The sequence below is a fragment of the Drosophila yakuba genome, chromosome 3L, assembly GCF_016746365.2.
Source record: "Drosophila yakuba strain Tai18E2 chromosome 3L, Prin_Dyak_Tai18E2_2.1, whole genome shotgun sequence".
Lineage (NCBI taxonomy): Eukaryota > Metazoa > Arthropoda > Insecta > Diptera > Drosophilidae > Drosophila > Drosophila yakuba.
This window is the reverse complement of record NC_052529.2, coordinates 20689657-20712199: the sequence shown is the minus strand read 5'-3', so window position 1 is coordinate 20712199 and position 22543 is coordinate 20689657. Positions and strand designations below refer to the sequence as shown.

Genomic DNA, 22543 nt, shown 5'->3' with positions numbered 1-22543 from the left:
GGGAAAAATATTGACTTAATTTAAATATATAATTTGAATTTTGGCCACCATTATCCGATAGTTAAGCTAAAACAAATTTAAGTACGCAGCTTAATAACTTATTTTATGCACAAGCTTTGTCGTGCACTATCGTTTAACCATCGCTTACTCGGGCCACCTCTAATCAGCTGACTGTCGATGGCTGCGTTGGTGTGCGTGGGGGATTTGTGTGCATGTGAATTAGTAATAATACATTTCTCGTTCCCCAAATTTAAACGTTTATTCAAGTTATAACTAGACTCTAAGCTATTTAGTGCAATAGTCCTTCTGCCGCGAGTGCTGCACCTATTCAGAATACGGAAAGTCTCCCGAAAATTGCCTCCGTGGCACACTTCATTCATCGATTGCACTGAATTTCGATTCGAAGTGCTACTTTTCGCAGTTTTGTTTGGAATTGCTCGGCAGGAGGACGTGCTACTTTGGTGGGCTACAATAGCATTGTAGAGTTCCCCTCGAGAAATGAGCGAGGTTCCGGAGAGTAGTAAAAAGCGTCAGAAGACGGTGAGTACTAGATATGTGGCCCTGTGCCCAAAAACGTCGAGCAAGCCCATTTCTCCAGCTCTATTTGAACAAGTGGGCCGATGAAATTCACCTACAAATGTTGAATATGTCTTAATTTATGAATCTATTTGATCAGCCTTGGTTGTTTGAATATACATGTGTCGCTACAGATCCCCAGATCTTCCGCCATCTCCCCACTTCCCAAACCCATTGCTTCGCTCTTCCGGTTCTTATGCTCTCCATATGGATCAGCAGACACGTAACACTAGACCGTAACACCCGGCCTAATCTTATCTCACTCTATGACGAATTGCCGTTTGCTCCAGTTTTAAATTTGCACTTTACTACCGAAAAGCATGAAATGGGCAAACTTTGTAATGTATGCTTGCAGCTGATAAGATTGTTTTCAGCATTCATTTTTTAAACTTTATTACAATGTATAGAAATTTAAAAATTGATGTGTCGAGAAATGTTGATTCAGCAGAAATATTTTCTACACATGCAAACAAAACCGCAGGCCTTGCATTTCACTATGTCAAGCAGTCTGATTAAAAACAATCATTTTTAACTCAACTTATTTTATACGTGATTCGAATTCCCCGTTGCCTCGCTACAAAGAAAACCGCTCTTTTTCAATTAAAAATTATCTCAGCACAGATAAAACAATGAATGACTTATGCAACAGCAACTACTTCCTTGATAACAACTGGTTACCACAGCAAATGTTATTGCTTTGGCTAAAAACAGGTTCAAATTAGAAAGAAAGTCTTGCGAGCCAACTAAAGTGGTGGCAGCAAAGGTGTCAAGTCGGAGACATCAACTTCAATGGGCCACTTTGGAGTCGGAGTTGGCCAAAAGTAGTTGGAATCTTGGTCAACAACTCGGCTTCACTTGCAGGTTGAATGACCAGAGATAACTTACGACTGACTCTTCTTTTGTGGCATTTTTTTAAAATTTGTTTATCGCATTTCCTTAACTTAACCACTTAAAAAAATAAATACTAATAATAATGATCAGCTTTAAAGTTATTTAAAATATTTATTTTCTTGGGATGCGGACCAAATTACTTTCTATTAAGTGACTTAAGAAAAAACTTAAATTAACTTTAACTGTTAGTAATATTATTTGGTTTAATAAAACCAAGAAACTTATTTTGTTTTGTGTTTTCATTGTTTATTGTGCGCAGTTCACTTTCTAAGCTTTTTGGCGGCCAGTAATTTGATTTCCATATAGCAACATTTGGGTTTAATGGTTATTGCATTTAATGTGTTATTGCATTACGTTGTAGTTTTATAGATACTACTTAAATCGTTAAAAGTGATTGCCTAATTGAATGACATAAACAATTTGAATAGAAAAAAATGGAATGACATGGAATAAAGAAGAACTAAACAAAATAAGATATTTTTATAACGTGCATATGTTATATTAGGTTTAACTATTCCCCGAAAAGTATTATTCACATACACACATATTGGTTTGTGTACTTAGCTGTTTAAACGACTGTTTGTCTGCAATAAAAACAAAGCAAATTTAAGTCTATCCGCTAAGCACCTCCATAAACGAGTTCCTAGGTGGACCACCAGTGTATATCGCACTGCTCCACACAGTGGATCTCTACCAAGTTTGGTTGCAGCCTGTGGAATTTCAGTTGCAGTTTGGAGCTTCGGCGAGAAAGTTCATCGTTTTCGGCGGTTGGCTGGTTGCTTAACTTGGCAGTTAAACTCTTCAACTGCGGAACTCTCACTTGTTTAATTATCAAAGAGCGCACATTGTCCGACTCCCGCTTTCTTTTCACCTGCCCAGAGTTCGTTTCGTTTTTGTTGGAAAATGTTTACTCGATGTGCCAATTCGCTTGCCCACTATAGTAATAATAATAACAACAGCTCTGGCTGTGCTGCCTCCAAAAAAAGATGCTGCCTTCCGAGTGTGGAAAAGCCTGAAGATGCGGTAAGTTCCATTGGGATGATGCATCTTTAGATGGTATCTCGAGTAGGAGAGGTCTGTTTGTTTTCTCCAGAGGTTTCGAAGTGTTTTTTTTATCAGATAAACAAAAGTTTGCAGATAGACATACACTACACCTCTTATTTACCTCATATTTACTTTTCCTAAATACTACTTGGCCAAATATTTCTTAAAAAATTAAGTATTGAGTGGTGCTTTAATTGGTGTAGACCAGGAGCACCTTCACAATTAGCCCACTAACTTTAATAATCGGTCTTCGATCAGTGTCCAGCTTTTATGGGATCGTTCCATGTCCGTTCCATTTGACCTTTTGCTACATTAGAGCCCAGGAGCCAGGGAGTTTATAAGGCAGCAGCAGATGATAAAGGGTGGAGAGGGCCAAGAAAGAATGGGACTAGTAAGCAGACAGACTGTGCAAACATTTTCTCCATATGGAACTGGAACCGGAGAATCTAAATGATGCGTGCGTGGATTGCCGATCGAGAGATCAGGGCGAGATGGAATACGATATACTCATGGACATCTCTCTGCGTCTCACACTCTCTTTGGGCTCCATTCTCTGGCACTTTTGAAGGCAGAGCGCCCCATATAATACCATAAATATTATTGAAAACTTTCAGTTCGCTTTCGACGCTCGTCGCGTGTCTATGACGAAATTCATCCATCGTGAGCTCGTTTTCAACGCAATCTGAGTCGAATCCGCATCGCTATCAGTGCTCAATGTAAAATAATTGAACCATTAAGAAGAATAGGGAATTACTTCGATTGCATTTCAGAGCGAAATAAAATAAAATAATAATGCCGAATCCGCCTATTGGATTTTATCCCCATATTAAAAGAAGGGTAAGACCAAAGCCGAATAAAGATATTTAAACGCATACTTGTATGACTGTTTCAGCTATAAATGGATTCCCAGAGTTAAGAACAGATACTTAAGTCGAGTGCCACTAATCTCTAGGTCTTTATTATCTGGCTCAGTAAGCGTAAAAATACAAATAGTGCCTTTTAGAAGAGTGAGAGCAGCAGAGGGTGAAGTATAACGTATAAATGACTATCTAGCACAGTGACCCAATTTTAAACCATTTGCAAAAAAGGCTAAGTTCATAAACTATTGCTCATTTTAATTAGCAATACATTTAAGGTTATTTGCAAACATTATCTGCTTGGATATATGTCATAAGGAGTATATTTATGAAGTCCTCAGGTATTTCATTTCAGGAAATGATTTCGGGATAAGAATTCGGAATTATAGTGAACGGAAAGGCTTATAAATAAGTACGAACTGAGTCCAAATTATTATTTTGACTACCACGAACGTGAATGTGTGCCCACTTTTCACATTGCGATAGATCCCAGCCTATTCCCATGAGCATACCCATATCGCATAACTCCATTCGCGATTCTGCACACTCGAGTTCCAGCGGAAGGTCAACAAACTGAACGTTGGAGCTCAACACGAATATCTCCCCGGGGTCAAAGCAAAGTATTTCGACGATGACTTGCCTCTGGCACTGGATTATGATTCGGCTTCACCCTCTTTGAATTTGGCTTTTGTGGCCGCCGTGGCTAACAATCTGAAAAGAAGGGGCCCGAGGCGGAGTCCATCGCCAACCCAAGTTGACATGAATATTAATTTATGTTAATTTCGAAAGCTAAACCCGATTATATTTCTGTTTGCAGTGCCTACAGGTGGCGACCAATGTGACCGAGCAGAAGCACCATGTCACCAGGGAGACGCGCGGCAAGAATCTGGGACTCTGCCGAGGATTCCGAGGATGCACCGTGTGGCTGACTGGTAAGGACGTTAATTTGGCTTATATGAAACTAGTAGTAGATCAATCTTATTACTTTAATAATGCTTACAACATAATTATTTATTTCTGATAAAAGTAGTCTTTTAGTTTTGGGATTATGTTTTATCTAACATGTTCATTATTAGATTGCAAAACCACAAAATGTTAAAAACCTTCTTTACTTATCAAAGAATATTATTTGACGTGTCTCTAAATGTTTTCGCAATGTGCTACGTATGGGCTTAAGTTAATGATAATAATTATAATTATACCCGTTACTCGTAGAGTAATAGGGTATACTAGATTCGTTGAAAAGTATGTAACAGGCAGAAGGAAGCTTTTCCGACCATATAAAGTACATATATTCTTGATCAGGATCAATAGCCGAGTCGATTTGGCCATGTCCGTTCGTCTCTCCGTCTGTCTGTTCGTCCGTATGAACGCTGAGATCTCAGGAACTACAAAAGCTAGAAAGTTGAAATTAAGCATACAGACACCAGGGACATAGACGCAGCGCAAGTTTGTCGATTCATGTTGCCACGCCTACTCTAACGCCCACAAAACTCCTATAACTGCCACGCCCACACATTTTTAAAAGTGTTTTGATATTTTTTCATTTTTGTATTAGTCTTGTAAATTTCTATTGATTTGCCAAACAAAATTTTGCCACGCCCTCTCTAACGCCCACAAACCGACTCTCCTTCGCACTTCCACTAGCTGAGTAACGGGTATCAGATAGTCGGGGAACTCGACTATAGCGTTCTCTCTTGTTATAAATTCCACTGTTACTCCTTAAAATATAAACCTTAACCACCTGTTTTTCTCAACAAAATGCTGGAACTCATTCCTTTGCAGGCCTTAGTGGTGCTGGAAAGACCTCGATTGCCTTCGAGCTGGAGGCGTACCTGGTATCCCGGGGCATTCCGGCCTACGGATTGGATGGCGACAACATTCGCACTGGGCTGAACAAGAACCTGGGATTTACGCCCGCCGATCGCGAGGAAAACATTCGTCGCGTTGGCGAGGTGGCCAAGCTGTTTGCCGATAGCGGAGTGGTGGCCATCTGCAGCTTCGTTTCGCCCTTCGCCGACGATCGTGAGATGGCGCGCAAAATCCACAAGGATGCGGGCCTGAAGTTCTATGAGATATTCGTAGACACTCCGCTGGATGTGTGTGAGACTCGGGACGTGAAGGGACTCTACAAGAAGGCCCGCGAGGGCGTAATCAAAGGATTCACGGGCATCACGCAGGAGTACGAGCGACCCCAGATGCCGGAACTGGTGGTCAACACGCACGGCTACACGGTGCGTGAGTCCACCCAGAAGCTGGTGACGCTGCTCGAACAGGAGGGAATTATTCCGCGCTCGCTGCGCGACGTAGACCTGCTGCCGGAACTTTATCCCAGCGAATCCATTGCCACGGAGGCACTGCGGCACGAGGCCGAGTCGCTTCAAGCCATTGAAATCAGCACGGTGGAACTGCAGTGGGTGCAAGTGCTGGCCGAGGGATGGGCATATCCACTGCGCGGATTTATGCGCGAGGATGAGTACCTGCAGACGCTGCATTTCAACACACTTCAGAGCGGCATGGACGGTTCCTATCGCGAGAACCACTCAGTGCCCATTGTTCTGAGCGCCACTCTGGCGGACAAGGATCGGCTGGATGGCTGCTCCTCGCTGACTCTCAAATATCAAGGCAAAGCGGTAGCCATTCTGCGGCGACCCGAGTTCTACTTTCAGCGTAAGGAGGAGCGGCTGGCCCGCCAGTTCGGCACCAGCAACCCCAATCACCCATATAGTAAACAGGTCTACGAGTCCGGCGAGTATTTGGTCGGCGGCGACCTAGCAGTGATCGAGCGTATCCGCTGGGAGGACGGACTAGATCAGTATAGGCTGACTCCCAACGAGCTGAGGCGCCGATTTAAGGAGCTCAATGCCGACGCCATCTTCGCCTTTCAGTTGCGCAATCCCATCCACAACGGCCATGCCCTCCTCATGCAAGACACTCGCCGGCAACTGCTGGAGCGCGGCTTCAAGCAGCCAGTGCTGCTGCTGCACCCTCTGGGTGGTTGGACCAAGGACGACGATGTGCCGCTGGATGTGCGCATGAAGCAACACCAGGCCGTGCTCGACGCAGGTGTTTTGCGACGAGAGGACACAGTACTGGCCATCTTCCCTTCGCCAATGATGTACGCCGGTCCCACGGAGGTGCAGTGGCACGCAAAGGCCCGCATGAACGCCGGCGCGAACTTCTACATTGTGGGCCGCGATCCAGCTGGCATGCCGCATCCGGCCAAGGAAACTTATCCAGATGGAAATCTATACGACGCCACCCATGGAGCGCGTGTGCTGAAGATGGCCCAGGGACTAGACAGCATGGAGGTTGGTCCCACTGCAATAGGCCAAATCTAGCCGAATATGAAATCGATATATTCTTTTCAGATCCTGCCTTTCCGTGTTGCTGCCTATGACAAGAGCGCCAGTAGAATGGCCTTCTTTGAGCCCAAGAGGAAGGATGAGTTTGAGTTCATCTCGGGGACCAAGATGCGCACCCTGGCCAAAACTGGAGCCAGTCCGCCGGATGGCTTCATGGAACCGGAGGCGTGGCGCATCCTGGCCACCTACTACCAGAACCTGCCGCAGGTGTAACCCGCTGCCTACACTCGATTCGCAACGTGCAATTCCTCCTAGTTATAGCTTGTGTGCTTATTATATATATTTCCACCTTATGGCTCTTATCACCACATATTTTTTTCATCCTTCTAAAGCCAAATCCTTGGCTGTCCCCTTGTGTGAATGTTGTGCTTCTCCTAACTAAATGTTCGTATCGTACAATCTACTTGTATCTACACTTAAGTCACCCAATTCTTTTTTATCGTAAGCAAAATGTCGTGCAGCTATTTTGTGGACAGTTTTTAATACATATATAAATAATAAAATAGCAAATTAATAATAAACTGGTTGTTTTTTTTTTGCTGCTATGAGGATTGTGCATGAAGCTATGGCTTCTATGATCAGTATACAAAAAAAGATTAGGCTCATATAAGTTATTTTAAAATTTAATCTTAAATAAACGATCTCTTGAATTTAGCGTGAATTTTTGCAGAATGTTAGGTAACAGATTACTGTCTATGTTAACTGGAATCTTTGACTGAAGCTCCTTGCTACGAAACGCACCATATGAAATATTTCCAGTAAATGTTTTTATACACGTAAACTAAAGCAGAAAAAAATTTGGCCACCTACTTAACGCCCACAAACCGTCAAAAACTGCCACGCCCACAATTTTGATCTTTTTTTCCATCCATGGCCAACATTAATATTTGCCAGTTTCTATAGATATGCCAAAAATAATGTTGAAAATTCTCGCTCCCACTAGTTTTGCACATGATTTATTTTTATAAAATTGTATACGTTTAATCATTAATATTACAAGTAATTAATTAATATCAAATATGCAATTAGTTATCATTTAATTTCACATTATTTATTTTACTGCGCTGCGTATGTGTTCATAATTGTTTATTGCTGCCGATCGATTCTTATCGATCGACTACCTTTAATTGGTGATATCTCGTCTGCAAATCTTCTTAATGTTTTATTATTAGATGTAACGATTTATTGACAAAGTCATGTGGTGTGCGGCAAAGAACAAAATAAATAGAATACAAACTAACCGAATGAAATGTGTGTGAAGATTAAGAAGAATAATAATATAATAAGCACCCTTTATCTGTGCGATACTACCACATTATACGTTATAAAGTTAGGGGCAGGAAGGGGGAGGTGTGAGGCGGATTGGGTTATACAATTTTGGGTTATTGTGCGTCTGGACCTCCTCCGTATTCCTAAGGTAATGGCAAAAGGGTTTCTGAATCGATCGAAAGTACACAGAAGCAATGAGCAAAACAAGGACAGGTCAACTAATCATATGCATACATAGTACATATATATTTGTTTTACAATTAATAATTTACAAATCGACAACCATGGCTGCTAGAGAAAATCATCATTCCGTAAATACTAAAACCTCTTCGAGAAGGACGCGGGCGGGTTGGATTGGCTGCTCTTCGATTTACGTTATCGCTGGATCGTTTTATCTTCTTTAAACTTTAGTTATATACGTATATATATAAATATATATATATATATATATATATTATCATGCCTATGTATATTTCGTACACGCTGTCGTCATATACTTTATTTAATAACTGTTTCATAATGCAATTTGTGTTCTATTCCATTAACGCGCTTATTCGGTTAAAGAGAGCCGGCTGCTGATTGATGTTTAAGGTTGATTTAGATGTCAGTTAGTGTCCGCTTTTTCGGGGTCCCGCTTTTACTCGAACCTAACAGGAGTTAAGGAAACTACTACCTCGTAGTTACCACCATAAACCACTACCGTGTAGCCGATGCCACCACGCCGCTTTAATGCCGAGCGCACGTTGCCACGTCAAAGCAGACTGCACCTGGACAACCAACTGTCCTTCGTCCGACTGTCCATCGGTTTCAGCTGATGACCGCCCTTGGGTGGGTTGTTCGCCTCCTGCGCACACAAAGGATGTAAATTGTTAGCCACAGTAAAAAACGCTTTGTCCGAGTCTCGCCACCCGAGCACTTACCATTCGCTTTTCCGTTTTCGCTTTGATATCACTGGCTAGGGTGAGGAAGGCTTCTTCCACGTTAATGCTGGCCTTTGCGGAGGTCTCCATGAACTTGATGCCATACTCGATGGCCAATTGTTCGCCGCGCTCCTTTGAAACCTAGAATGGGTGGAAAAGTGTTTAATTATCGGCGAATCGCTTTATTCGTTTTTGTACGAAGGTTCAAAGTATAGACAGAATAATGTACCCAAGCATTGCAGATCCCTTAATGGTATGAAATATACAAATGGTCATAAATTGTAAGCTGAATTGAATATATACATAAATAATATATTACAAGTGCAAATTTTCATTCAACTTAAGCAGTGAACCTAATTACGATTTTAAGTGATCTTAATTTACTAATTTTCATTTGCCATACCTGTCGTTTATCGGTCAATTCACACTTGTTTCCCAGCAGCATTTTCTCGACATCGGCGGAGGCGTTCTCCTCGATATTCCTAATCCAGTTTTTAATGTTCTCGAAAGACTTCTCCTGGGTTATGTCATATACCAGCATGATGCCCATGGCACCTCTATAATAGGCCGTGGTAATTGTGCGAAAACGCTCCTGGCCGGCAGTGTCCCTGTATTGAAGATTTAGGTTGTTAGAAATTACAGATGGACCTGCCTATTACTTACCATATCTGCAGCTTAATCTTCTTGTTATCTAATTCAATTGTTCTAATTTTAAAATCGATACCTGCAAAGACAAAACAGATGAGCATACACACACATGTACATTTGCTAATTAATTTAAATAATTTGGCAAGAGGCTAAACCTGTTTGGTCAGAACCCATGACATCGAAGCCAAAATAAGAGACAAAAGAGACAAAGAGAGCCGAAATCCACCAACCACGCAATTAATTTAAACAATGTCGTTAAGTAAATGCCCCAAAATTGGAAGTGTCGCGAGGAAAACGTGCCAAAAACGAAAATAAACAATTATTAGCCACGAGCAGAGATGGGAATCGCTCTACATTTGTGTTCACAAGTACAGAAAATACAATGCACACGTCAAATATTATTGTGATTATGGTCCCTTCACGTTATATTGATTAGGAGTGGTTTTCTTTGATTTATTTAAAATATTAATAATAGCTAATTCTAACTTTCAACTAGTAGTTGATATCATTCACATTAAATAAACATTTGAATTTATTTAAGAACGTATGGTTTGTGTGCGCTAGGAAGGCTTTACTGTCTTCTCATAGAAATATCTAGTTGGATTCCCTCTAGTCCTAGGGGCACGGGTCTATTTGGTATTTCATAAGGCATTCTCGATTCGGTGTGCGACGGACAAGTCTCGTATCAGAACAATCCGGCTTCTGGGGCGATAAGAGCAGTGAAAGTACAAAGACTCTTGGTACTCGGACTGAGTACTTATTTCTGATCGCTTTCCTATGCGGGTGGGAATCCTAGGGCGAGATAAGGCATCCGGATATGTTCCCTACGGGGAAATCTTAATAAAGGCGAGAAATCAAACATGGGCGGAGTGCCCCTCTCATGGAAACAACAATAATTATGACAAACGCCCGGATGGGGCAGGGAAAATAAAAAGAGGAGAGCGTTGGCACTTTATGAGTCACTGGGCCAGAAGCTCGGATTCCGATTTGCGAATGAGTTCATGCGAACGAAGGTGTCATAATTAATAAATAAGAATAGGCGGAAAACGCGGATGATGGCACTCACCTATTGTGGATATAAACGTTGTGTTAAAGGCGTCCTCGGAGAATCGGAAAAGGATGCACGTCTTGCCCACTCCGGAGTCACCGATCAGGAGCAGTTTGAACAGATAGTCGTAGGTCTTGGCCATTTTATGTGCTTTTGCGGTAGGATCACAGAATCTGCCCCGATAATAGTGTTTAGTGTTTAGTTGGGGGTTAGGGTAAGGGTTAAGGGTGATGCTCTGTACACGTCGTCGTCTCCTTAATCAACTGACTTCCTCTCCGATTCTTGGCTAATAACACTAATCACGACTATGCCCCATGCGTGCCGTTGAATGTATATACATATAAACTATTCCCAGACGTAACCGCACAAATCCACAACCGAATGAATCGAATCGTATCGAAAACGTATAGTTTTTTCCTTCTCTCCGCAGCGCAGCTCTTTTTCTCTTGGGTGTGTGTGTTGTGTTTTCGATTTCGGAGCCGTGTCAAAAATGGCGACGTAGTTTTAAGACTTTTTTTGTGACTGCGCTCGAGTTTCGGTTTTTATGCGGCAGCTTTTCCGGTGGGCAAATGCAAAGGCGCTCGCTTCGCAGAGCGAGTTTACGTTGGTTTGTTGTGGAAATTACGTGGAAATTGAGTTAATTACTGCTTTCTAATTACGCCCGTACAAAAAATATGACTTTCGATAACTCGCTGCTGCGCAACACTGGAGCGTCGGCGCCTATCGATAGCTTATCGGGCGATGGAAAAAACAGCTGTTGTGGCTTAGTGTAGGAAAGTGCGTGAATATAGAAGAAACAAGAAAATAGCACAAGACAAGAGGCAAAAAGACAGGTGTATATTAGATATTTATATACATATATCGTCCTGATCCTGCACCTGATCCTCAACCCTAGTTCATTGTTCCGCCCGCGACTGTGAAGTGAAGTTGAACAAATGTGAAAAGTGGCGTCGCCAGACGCAGCAGCAGGAGGAGCCCCAGAATCCATTGAGTTGCACCCCCGCAAACAAGAAATTCTGGACCATGGGCACCAAGGAGTCCAAGCACTCCAATAGCGTCAGCTACGAGGATTCGGTGAAGCGCGGTGAGTCTCCTCCGGCTGGTTACTAGTACTTGTACCGTCTCACAGCCGCAGAAAATAGGTCACTGCTAATCAAGAAAACAGAACCCCCTGCAACAGCAACAACCACAACTTTCAAGCAGGTGCAATCGATTCCATTGTGTTGTTGCGCCCAAGTCTGCAGACCAAATATATTTTCCACTGACCACCACCCTCCTCCTGCTCTGCTTAATCCTATCTCTTGCAATTATCTGCTGCCATTCCAGTGTGGCTTCTTTATTTCATGTGTGTTTTCATGTGCATGGGTATTTGCGTCTCCGCCGCCAGTGACGTCACAATAGAAAAGCTCATCGACTGGGGTGGGCAGTGGGAGGTGTGCGCTGGGTGGGTGAGAGACAACAAAGCAGCGAAGGCACATGAGAAACAGTTAAACGGCCAGTGGAGTGCAGTTCACGCTTAGGGTGACTGGAATGCGCGGATGCGGATGTCGCTGCGAATACGGTTCATTTCAAGTTCAGCATGTCATTCCAGTGTTCATTTCGAACTTTATGTGCAAAGGTCTACTGTTGAAGTATTTTATAAAGAAACCTTCATCAAATAATTTTGTGCATAATGAAAGGGGAGCAAGAAAAAGGGGTTTATCAGTTTCCAATTGAAATACTCATGAGAACATTTTTTTTGAAAATAAATCATTTATATTGGGCTTTTAATTCTGCATGTTATCAGCTGCTTCGGGAAATCGGGAATTTCTTAGAGATTGTATTTAAGTGGAATACGCATTTTGAATGGTATATCATAGGAAGAGGAAATATGTACTTTATGTAAAACTGCAGCTGATTAGAATTGAATACTGAAAATCAAAGCAAAATATTATTAAAATACATCACTTCTTCTAAAAAGGGTACAAAGTCTGAGAATTGTACTGTTCACTGTTTTCCAAATATTTTATAATAGTGAACCAGCAATATCAATTGGTAATCATTTAAAAAGATGAGATTATTTTAGCCAACTTGTCCACCCCTTTTCGTTCCAATCTCAATGACGTTTAGCTTCCCTTACTGCCTTTTACTTACTTTATTTCACCTTCTCTTGCGCTGGCAATCATCTAACTGCTGGTGTTGTTATGGTTATGGTTGCTGATTTGTGGCCAGCCAGCCCAGCCAGAGTTAAGAAACCGAGTGTCGCTGATAACGCTCACTGCCCGGAACACCAGCACTCCTGACCACCCCTCCACCACCCACCATCACTGGAGTGGGGCGTACGACCAGGTGCGTGTGTTTCTTATTACCCACTCCAACCGGTTTCAGTACAACCAAGCCAACGGAAGGGAAATTGAAGAAACGAGGGGGAAAGTGAGGTCTGGCATGCAAGTATGTGCGGTGGTCAATAATCGCAGACTCGAGTTGCAGTTGACATTCAATAAAATGCCGTTTCCGTGACGTCGCATAATTCGCCTGCAATATTGTCCAATCAACTGGAATGTATTTTCACGCCCGGTTTGGCGCTTATCAGTTGGCTCTGTTCTCAACCTGATCGTTGAAATTAAAATGGTTTATTTATTGTCAATGCAATGGCGCTTCTTGCGGCTTTTTATTTCCGACATTAAATTATAGGCAACGGGGCATGAATGAAAAATGTTCAATAGGGATATTACATATATTAATTTTGCTCCATAGAGAACAAACAATGTATTACATTTTATATTAAGTAAAAATTAACATGTTGTTAAGAATGCACACATGATTAACAAACATTGTTCTCTCATTTCTTATCATTTTTTGACTTTTGTGCGAAACGGTTTTTAGCTGTCGTTTGTTATGTGCTTTGATTCCTCTGAACATGATTCACAATTATAAAAAAATAACTTTGTTGTGGACTTCGGGATAACCTCTTCTTTTGTTTTCCTTTTCAAAAAAATGTTAAGAGAGGTATAAGTATTTCATCGTTTTAGAAGAACAGTTGTATAAAATTATCATAAAAAATATATAAATTCTCGTTGAAGAACATATTCACATTCCCCCTCATTGCAACCCTACCACAATTCACTTTTGCACATCGAGTAATTGGTGAAAAATCAATTACTGATAATGGTTAATTAGGTAACAGGGGATCTTAAACCATAAGTGACGGAATTGATAAATGATTTCGGAAATTATGTTTATTGCAATGACAAACAATTACAGCGAGTGTATTTGAATTGGGTTTTTATACTGGACTTGTGTTCCAATAATCAGTTCGTTATTGAAGGCAAGTCGGATGGTGTGAAATCAAGGTCGTAAATCGTATCAAATGAGGGGGTTAACAGGCATACCGGCTATTAATTAGGGGCACATGGGATAATCCCGACCGCAAGCGTTACTCATTCACTGATTTTTATTCCAGTAAGCGACGTGGAGCTTCGGCGCCTGAGAGATGCCTTCAAAAAGTCTGCGGGCGTGGGGAGGAACTTCCTCAGTCGGAATGCCTTTCAGCAGGATGTGCTGTGTGAGGGAGTGCCGCCAAAGATCGTGGACATGTTATATGCCGCCTGTGGTGGCACCCAGCGTGGCATTTCGTTCAATGACCTGCTCTGCGGTCTGGTCTTGATAACTCGGGGTACCCAAGCGGAGAAAACCAAGTGAGTGGGCCATAATATGCAAAGCTATCCTACTTATAGCAAACACAAATATTTACCTTCGTTTTAGATTCCTGTGGAACCTCTACTGCAACGATGCCGGCACCTTCATCATCAAGTCGGACTACGTGCGCAACGTCAATCTGGCTCCCTTTGAGAGCGTCTCCCTATTCGCGCAAAGCGAACGCGTCAATTTCGAGCAGTTCCAGGACTGGATCATAAAGCACCGCAATGCCACGGTCCTCTCCAAATGGCTGCTGGCCGACAACTGTGTTAGCCTCACTTCTGAGCTGGAGACGCCAACGTTCTACCAGAGCCTCGCTGGAGTGACGCACCTTGAGGAGAAGGTTAGCATGTGCAACTGGGCCTAATAGAAGTTCGCAACCGTATGCGCGCAAATCATTTTGTGTGAAATAGTTTCCGATTACTTACACATCTGTTTTCTTGTCTGCCACCCAATGTACTTCTATGGCCTATTATTCCAGTTTTATCATTTGGCTAGTTCATATTGAAATCCCATTAAATTCTTTTGCAGGACATCGGCGATCTGGAAAAGGAGTTTTGGCGTTTGAAAAACACTTCCCAAAACGGGCAAATCGACTTGCAGTTCCTGGGACCCCTGATCAGCCCACCCATACCAAAGAATGCTCTAGCAGGTCTTTTCAACGCCTTTGATGAGAACCGCGACGGACACATCGATTTTAAGGAGTTGTGTTGCGGAGTAAGTGCCGCCTGCCGGGGACCGGGTGTGGAAAGGACACGATGTGAGCACTATATACTTTTATCATCCCTCTATGATCAAATAAGTAAATAAACGCCTACCCACAGTTTGCTTCAAAATCTTCGATGTGGATCGTGATGGAGTTCTTAGTCACGAGGAAACACTGCAGATGATCAATGTTCTGCTGTTGGTGGCCAAGGAAAATCGAGAAGCACAGCAATACAAGGATCTGACCAAACAACTGGTGATAAGTGATCTTCTGGAGTTCGGACAGAGGAGGAGTCCAGATGGGACGCCCAGTAAACTAACCCGAGACAATGTGTCGCTGACCGCTGAGGATTTTATGCTGTGGAACGTACAGTGTGATCTGAGACTCATGCAGCCCTTGCTGGACCTAATTTTCGAGCTGTGTCACATTGTCTTTGGCCTGTGGCCCCAGTGCAAGCACATGGAGAACGATATTGTCCGGGGATGGCTGAGACGGGAGGAGCGCAGGCCGTACCGCGTGGGACAGTTCTGGTACTTGATCACGCGTGACTGGTGGCTCAGTTGGATGCAATACACTCAGCACACGGCACACACCTGCGACTATTGCAAGCGAACCGCCAGCCAGCGAACCGCTGTTGATGAGGCGCTCGTCTGTGATGAGAGCTTTAACACCCACAGCCTGGAACAGCAGGATTGCTACTCCCTGGGCTCCGGCACGGGATCGGCATCCGGTTCCGGGTCAGCAAGTAGTGGCATCTCAGCTGGACGGCATTGCGGGCCTGTGCGACCAGGACCTATTGACAACAACAATCTGATCACCGTCAATCCGTTCCGCAATGTTCGAACTCTTACCGGCGAGGGTGGTCACCTCAAGCGGGACTTACCCCTGGTTCAGAACCACGACTTTGAACTGGTGCCCAAGTCACTGTGGAAGGCATTGAATCGATGGTATGGTGATAATCTTCCATTGCCACGACAGGTAAGTAAAAAAAAAAACTTTTTCTTAAATCAAAAAAGTTTATTTATGAACTTAATTTTTGATTCCTGCAGGTCATTCAACCACCCAACTCAGATGTGGAACTAGAACTTTACCCTCTAAACCTGCGAATCCTGCTCCACCAGGTGCAGCCATCTCAGACAGGCGTAGGCGGGGGCACTCAACTCGGTAGCTGGGGCTCTACAGTGAGCGGCGGCTATGGAGTCCTGGCCTCCGGAGGCGGATATGCCGCCATCGCTGCAAGCAGTGTACTCCAACCGCCAAAGCGATACTTGGCCTACACAGCTGCCTTCAGTCGATTGGCCACGGTGCGCCAGGTGGGCGAGTTTTTGTGCGAGCAACTGCGTCTCAAGTCGGAGGATATACGGCTGTGGCATGTTCCACAGCTGGACAATGGTGCCATATTGCTAGAAGAGGATGCCATGTGCCTGAAAGAGCTGCTCATTCGGGACAACGACCAGCTGTTGCTGGAAATCCGCAACAAAGATTTGACCTGGCCGGAGGAACTTGGCTCCTTAGCCACCGCTCAAAGTGGCCAGGGTGCAGGAACACCAGGGGACCGGCGTCGCCTAACCCGTAGTTCGATTATGTCGGTACATGCCCCCGGAGCCACTGGCCTGCACAATCTGGGTAACACCTGCTTTATGAACGCCGCTCTTCAGGTGCTGTTTAATACCCAACCACTGGCACAATACTTCCAGCGAGAGATGCACCGTTTTGAGGTGAACGCGGCCAACAAACTGGGCACAAAGGGTCAGCTAGCTATGCGCTATGCGGAGCTGCTCAAGGAGGTTTGGACTGCCACAACTAGATCTGTTGCGCCACTCAAGCTACGCTTTTGCGTCAACAAATATGCGCCCCAGTTCGCCGGTGGAGGCCAGCACGATTCCCAGGAGCTGCTCGAGTGGCTATTGGACGCTTTGCATGAGGACCTTAACCGGGTGATGGAGAAGCCGTACAGTGAGCTGAAGGACTCAAATGGTCGTCCAGACAAAATAGTGGCCGCCGAAGCCTGGTCGCAGCACCACGCCCGCAACCAGTCAATAATCATTGATCTGTTTTACGGCCAGCTGAAATCCAAGGTTAGCTGCCTGGGTTGTGGACACGAATCGGTACGATTCGATCCATTTAGCCTGCTCAGTTTGCCGCTTCCGGTAGAGAATTATGTGTACTTCGAGGTCTTGGGTGAGTAATTTGCAGTAGAAACCCATACTACTACGTTTCATATATTACATATTTATACTTTTCTTATTTGTAGTAATTCTGCTGGATGGAAGCGTACCAATCAAATATGGTTTTCGTCTGAACTCAGATTGCAAGTACTCGCACCTGAAACACAAGTTGTCAACAATGTGCTCCCTGCCGCCAAATCTGATGCTCGTCTGCGAACTGTGGAACTCACAAATACGCCAAGTGCTGGCTGATGACGAGAAACTGCGGACGCAGAGTGCCAAGGAGCTGTACGTCTATCAGCTGCCAGAACAAAGTATGCGAACCCGATCCAACTCAGGACTTAGCATGCACATAGAGCAAGGTCTTAAGGACATTCAGCGCAGTTCCGGTAGGTCGTCTAATGGTATAGCAGCTAAATGTGTTTCTACATTTTCGATCTTTCAGCTCTCATCACGAGCGCCCAGGACTCGCTGTCCTCGCTGAGCACTTTGCAGACGTCCAGCCACCGAGCCTCGTCACGAGTCCTATGCAATGGGCACGTTTCTGGCCTGGAGGTCGAAGGCGAGGCGGAAGTGGGAACGGATGTGTCGCAATGCAACAGCAATTACAATCCTATCGTAAGCACTTACAGCGAAATCGGAAGCGGGGACAACCAGGTGCACGAACTGCTGCCAGATGAGGCCGGAAAGGTAAGCCGGTGCTTTGGAAAGAGAGAGTGCATGCCCCACAGCCTATTTTGCTTCAAGGTATGGCTTCGAAACTATATTAACATACACGTATTTAATATCATAGACTTACGCCCCATCTTTTTGGGGCCATATCGAATTCTAAAATTCAGAGCTTCAGAACTTCCTTGCCTAGGATAGCGAGCTTGCTCCTCAGCGGCGAAACTGCTGCTATGATATATCGTCGGGTCGTCCTTGATTGCGAATGCGAAATCCGAATCCGCCAAAGATTCCGCCTCCGTCTGCTTTTTGATTGTCACTTCACAAGCGTTTGATCTAAATATATTAAATACACTATGTTAAATGAACAGTTGCCGTCTGCTGCGTGGTTTGTGGGCTTCCCTCTTAACTACACAAAAGTACTAGCATACTCTGTACCTTCTCCCTACTTTCGTATTCGCACACTTCTACCAAATTGATATCAATTATTTGTAATATATACATCCTTCTACTAATCACTTACTTTGTTGCTGGCCTTATTCTATAACTAATGTAAATTATTTGCTTAAACCCAATCAAACACTTCGAATCACCTCTTGGCTATCCTTGGAAATCTCTTTGTTGTTTCTGGTTTTCAAGTTGGAAGCTTGTGAATTATTATTTTACTTGTAGTTTTTGGTCATTCTCATAGCTTTGCGATGCCGTATACATATATTGTGTTTGTTTTTTAGAAAGTTTTGAGTATCCAAAACGAAATACATTTTTTTAGCTTGTTTGATAGATGTGTTTTTGATGTATTTTTGGATTCAAATTATCAGATATATCTTTATGTATTAAACTTTCAAATGTTTCTCAAACAATATTACATTTACTCTTAAAGTTTTTATAGTCTCATATTTCTAGTCATTTTGATGAATTTTTCCGAACTATTTTAAATAATAGTAAAAAACAGAATATCATAAACAGAATATAAAACCTAAACAATGTTAATTTAACAACTTAGTTTTTCACTCCACCGCCCTCACTAAATAACTAAAATGAACCAACCAGTTAATTAAAACACGTGCCATAAACAATTTGTATATTTTATAATTGATTTAGAGTTTTGGCGTTTACCCTATAGCTATTTTGTACATTTAAAAGTAGATTGCTCCATGGTTAATAGAGCTCCCAAAGCTTTAATTCACGACTACACCAACCAAGTCCCTTTAAAAACTAACCCTGTATCAGCACAACTTAAGTCTAATGCCAACTCTCGGTGCAGGAGTCGCTAATCCTGAGCTCCAGCCCGGAGAATACATTTATGCACGGCGCTGCTGCCCAACAGAAGCGCGTATCTTCCGCCAAACTGCTGCACACGGAGAGCAACACTAGCTCCATGTCCTACACGAATCATTCCGGCGAAAATTCTATGGAGAGCTCGCTGACGGAACCCATTCCATTGGCGGAGCTGGACCCGGTTAACAGCCGGAACGGAAGTGGCAGCGATGACTGTTCCTACCGGACGTCGCCAAACGATTCCAGTGGCCTTAGTACTGGCCACACCCTGGGCGCCAGTTTGGACGTAGACGAGCAGGCGGAGGAGGGCAACGCGGAGGAGCACGATCAGCGGGATCAAATCACCACCTCGCAGCCGGAGACCAGTAGCGGGGTCTACTCTCGTCGCTCCTCGCAGCCGCCGCACAAGGCGGGCAAGTATTTGGTAGCCGTACATCGAAAAATAACGCGGCACGACAGCTACTTCCTTTCCTACCACAAGACGAGGCCAAGTCTCTTTGGCGTTCCCCTACTCATTCCAAACAGCGAGGGTGGCACCCACAAGGATCTATACTGCGCGGTGTGGCTGCAGGTGAGCAGGCTGCTCAGCCCATTGCCAGCCACCACGGAACAAGCGAATCATGCCGCCGATTGGTAAGTATTTCCACATCTTTTGATGTTTCTGTTTACTGATATTATGTATACGCAGTGATGACAGCCTGGGCTACGATTTTCCCTTTACGTTGCGTGCCGTCAAGGCAGATGGACTAACCTGCGCTATTTGCCCTTGGTCAAGTTTCTGTCGCGGATGCGAGATTCGTTGCAACAATGATTATGTACTCCAGGGAGCCCTGCCGCCCATTAATGCCACCGCCAGTGCGTAGAGACTTTAAAATCCGCTTGCCCTTGTTAGAAATAAGCATTCTACTTTTATTCGCAGGTAATACATCGACGCCAAAAATGAATGCTAAATTCCCATCGCTACCAAATCTGGAGGCTAAACGGACGCCGGAATATACCGCCTCCTTGTCGTACACACCGACAACCAAATACTTTGAAGACTTTACCATTGCCATTGACTGGGATCCGACCGCCCTGCACTTGCGCTACCAAAGCACCTTGGAGCGTGTATGTAGACTACACATTAATTTGTCTGCGATGCTATAAGTAACTTATAATTTTTTAGCTGTGGGTGGATCACGAGACCATTGCCATAAGTCGGCGGGAGCAAGTGGAGCCCGTGGACCTGAATCATTGCTTGCGCGCCTTCACCTCCGAGGAGAAACTGGAGCAGTGGTATCACTGCAGTCACTGCAAGGGCAAGAAACCCGCAACCAAGAAGCTCCAGATCTGGAAACTGCCTCCGATATTGGTAAGCTAGGTCTAATCACCAAATGCCGAGTGAAATTTTAATGATGCTGTTCCTTAGATTGTCCACTTGAAGCGGTTTAACTGCGTCAACGGCAAGTGGGTCAAGTCACAGAAAGTGGTCCACTTTCCTTTTGATGACTTTGATCCCACTCCGTATCTGGCCTCAGTGCCTCAGGAGACGATACTCCGGCACAAGGAGCTGCTGGAGCTGAAGAAGGATGCTGAAATGACGATGGCAACCAACGAAGTTGTAAGCGAATTGGACGAAATTGATGCACCCAACAAGGAGGATAAGGAGGACCTCCGAAATCAAACGGGGTCAACTAAGGCTACCGCGTCACCACCGCCCACAGGAAATATTCTGCGCCAGAGCAAGACCAAAAATGCTGCCCGGCGACAACGCCTCATCTCGACGAGTCTCACCAAAACGCCAATCGTGGATGGCGAGTTCGAAGACTATCACCAACACCGACTTAAACGAGATGTGGATGAGTTCGATCCTAAATACCGACTCTATGCTGTTGTGGTGGGTGTAACCTATAGCTTTAATCCTTCTGGGTGTATAATAGCCTTCCCTATTTTGCAGTCTCACTCGGGCATGCTGAACGGAGGTCACTACATTTCCTATGCATCGAATGCAACTGGTTCCTGGTACTGCTACAACGACAGCTCCTGCCGCGAAATATCCCAGAAGCCGGTCATCGATCCAAGTGCTGCATATTTGCTGTTCTACGAACGCAAGGGCCTGGACTACGAACCGTATCTGCCGAACATCGAAGGACGGACGCTGCCCAATAACGCTAGTGTGCCACTCGAGGTGGACGAGACCGAGGGAGAGCTGAAGAAGCTTTGCTCAATTTCCTAACTGATGTCGTGGACATCAAGGCTATGAAGATATATTTTTCAATCTTATCCGTTCTGTTCTAGAGGGTTTTGTGTTTTGTTTCGAACCGCGCATGTTTTGTTATTTACTATTCTAAGACTATTTTGATTTTCTGCAATAGTTGATTAGCCCCTAATTAGTTTTAAGACGAATTATTTTTCTTTTCCGAGAATTGTGTAATGCATGTAATATACAATATTCATATTTAGCTTGTAGATAATATGTTATATTGGTTGGCCCATGTGGAGTTTAGTTTGTTACGCCGAACAAATCCATTCTCAATAGTTTCTTGTTGCTTTGTTTTTGTTGTATATAATTTAAACATTTTAATTGTATTAGGCCAGCAGTGCCAGTTAATTATTATTTATGCCAGACCATGTCGGGAAATTCCATTTAATTTGTAATTATTATTGTAAATAACAAGCGGAAGTGAAACCCGAACGGCTAAACGTTTTGAACAGTTTGATATTATCCATTGATCAGCAATATCAAGATGTTACGAATTTCATCCCAAAAACTCGCAGACTATTGTTGCTCTACTCATACGTATTTACATGTATTGATTGGCTTTGTGTGACGCGCCGAGCATATTCGGTTCGAAATTAGTATTGCGCTTATCAATTATGACTTCAATATGTCTAATGATTATGTATTTGATATTTACAAATTATATATATACACCCACAGATATATATATACATGCAGAACTTAACTAATTTATATTAATATACATGATGATATATTGGAAACGAAACGAAAGCTATGAATAAAACAACTTTTAACGCTTGAAATAAAATGAAATGTATTGTTGACGGTATGGAAGAAAAAATAGTACAAGAATACGACTCTTGGGACGATGACATATAAACTAACGGAATACTGCAGATTCTTTGGAATCTAATCCCATGCCAACCCACATAAATAATTCTCCCAGAACTCCTTTGCAATGGAATTAAATACATTTATATTTGTATCTATATTATGTAATCACATAGTAGAGAAGTTAATAAGAACTATTTTACTTGTCGTATGTGAACTGACCGCGAATCGTGCTCTGCTGAGATCCGAACTCGCCATTCGCCAAGTGTCAAACGTTTTGTATTAAATATTTGTGTGAACGCGACCTGGGTCCATTTTTTGTTTCTTGATATCGGGTTTCATTGCAAATGATTATGATAAATATAAGTTGTGGGTGT

At 43.5% G+C, this 22543-nt stretch overlaps 3 protein-coding genes across 6 annotated transcripts; 2 read left to right on the top strand and 1 right to left on the bottom strand.

Annotated features, from left to right (window-relative positions):
* The first annotated feature begins 189 nt into the window (after window positions 1–189).
* LOC6534884 (bifunctional 3'-phosphoadenosine 5'-phosphosulfate synthase) lies at window positions 190–7254 on the top strand. Of its 3 annotated transcripts, none has more exons than XM_015195416.2 (4): window positions 190–540; window positions 4186–4300; window positions 5154–6679; window positions 6740–7254. In XM_015195416.2, exons 1-4 carry the CDS (start codon window positions 499–501, stop codon window positions 6944–6946), a joined length of 1890 nt encoding a protein of 629 aa, XP_015050902.2. In that variant the 5' UTR covers window positions 190–498; the 3' UTR covers window positions 6947–7254. The 3 variants fall into 3 exon arrangements, with proteins under 3 accessions (XP_015050902.2, XP_015050900.2, XP_002095556.2); XM_015195414.2 differs by lacking the exon at window positions 190–540 and adding an exon at window positions 2209–2490; XM_002095520.3 differs by lacking the exon at window positions 190–540 and adding an exon at window positions 3138–3348.
* A 639-nt stretch (window positions 7255–7893) lies between these two features.
* LOC6534882 (ras-related protein Rab-8A) lies at window positions 7894–11309 on the bottom strand. The gene is made up of 5 exons (XM_002095518.4): window positions 10637–11309; window positions 9586–9646; window positions 9326–9530; window positions 8923–9063; window positions 7894–8846 (listed from the first exon to the last, which is right to left on the bottom strand). The coding sequence occupies exons 1-5, from the start codon at window positions 10758–10760 to the stop codon at window positions 8754–8756; spliced, it is 624 nt and encodes a 207-aa protein (XP_002095554.1). The 5' UTR covers window positions 10761–11309; the 3' UTR covers window positions 7894–8753.
* Window positions 11310–11395: 86 nt separating this feature from the next.
* On the top strand, window positions 11396–22143 carry LOC6534880 (ubiquitin carboxyl-terminal hydrolase 32). 2 transcript variants are annotated; one of them, XM_002095516.4, is made up of 14 exons: window positions 11396–11702; window positions 14061–14295; window positions 14363–14639; window positions 14828–15056; window positions 15121–15980; window positions 16052–17183; window positions 17257–17559; window positions 17616–17860; window positions 19101–19747; window positions 19803–19969; window positions 20034–20221; window positions 20280–20465; window positions 20523–20990; window positions 21051–22143. In XM_002095516.4, the coding sequence occupies exons 1-14, from the start codon at window positions 11642–11644 to the stop codon at window positions 21327–21329; spliced, it is 5277 nt and encodes a 1758-aa protein (XP_002095552.1). In that variant the 5' UTR covers window positions 11396–11641; the 3' UTR covers window positions 21330–22143. The 2 variants fall into 2 exon arrangements, with proteins under 2 accessions (XP_002095552.1, XP_039229462.1); XM_039373528.2 differs by having other exon boundaries at window positions 17616–17917.
* Window positions 22144–22543: the final 400 nt, after the last annotated feature.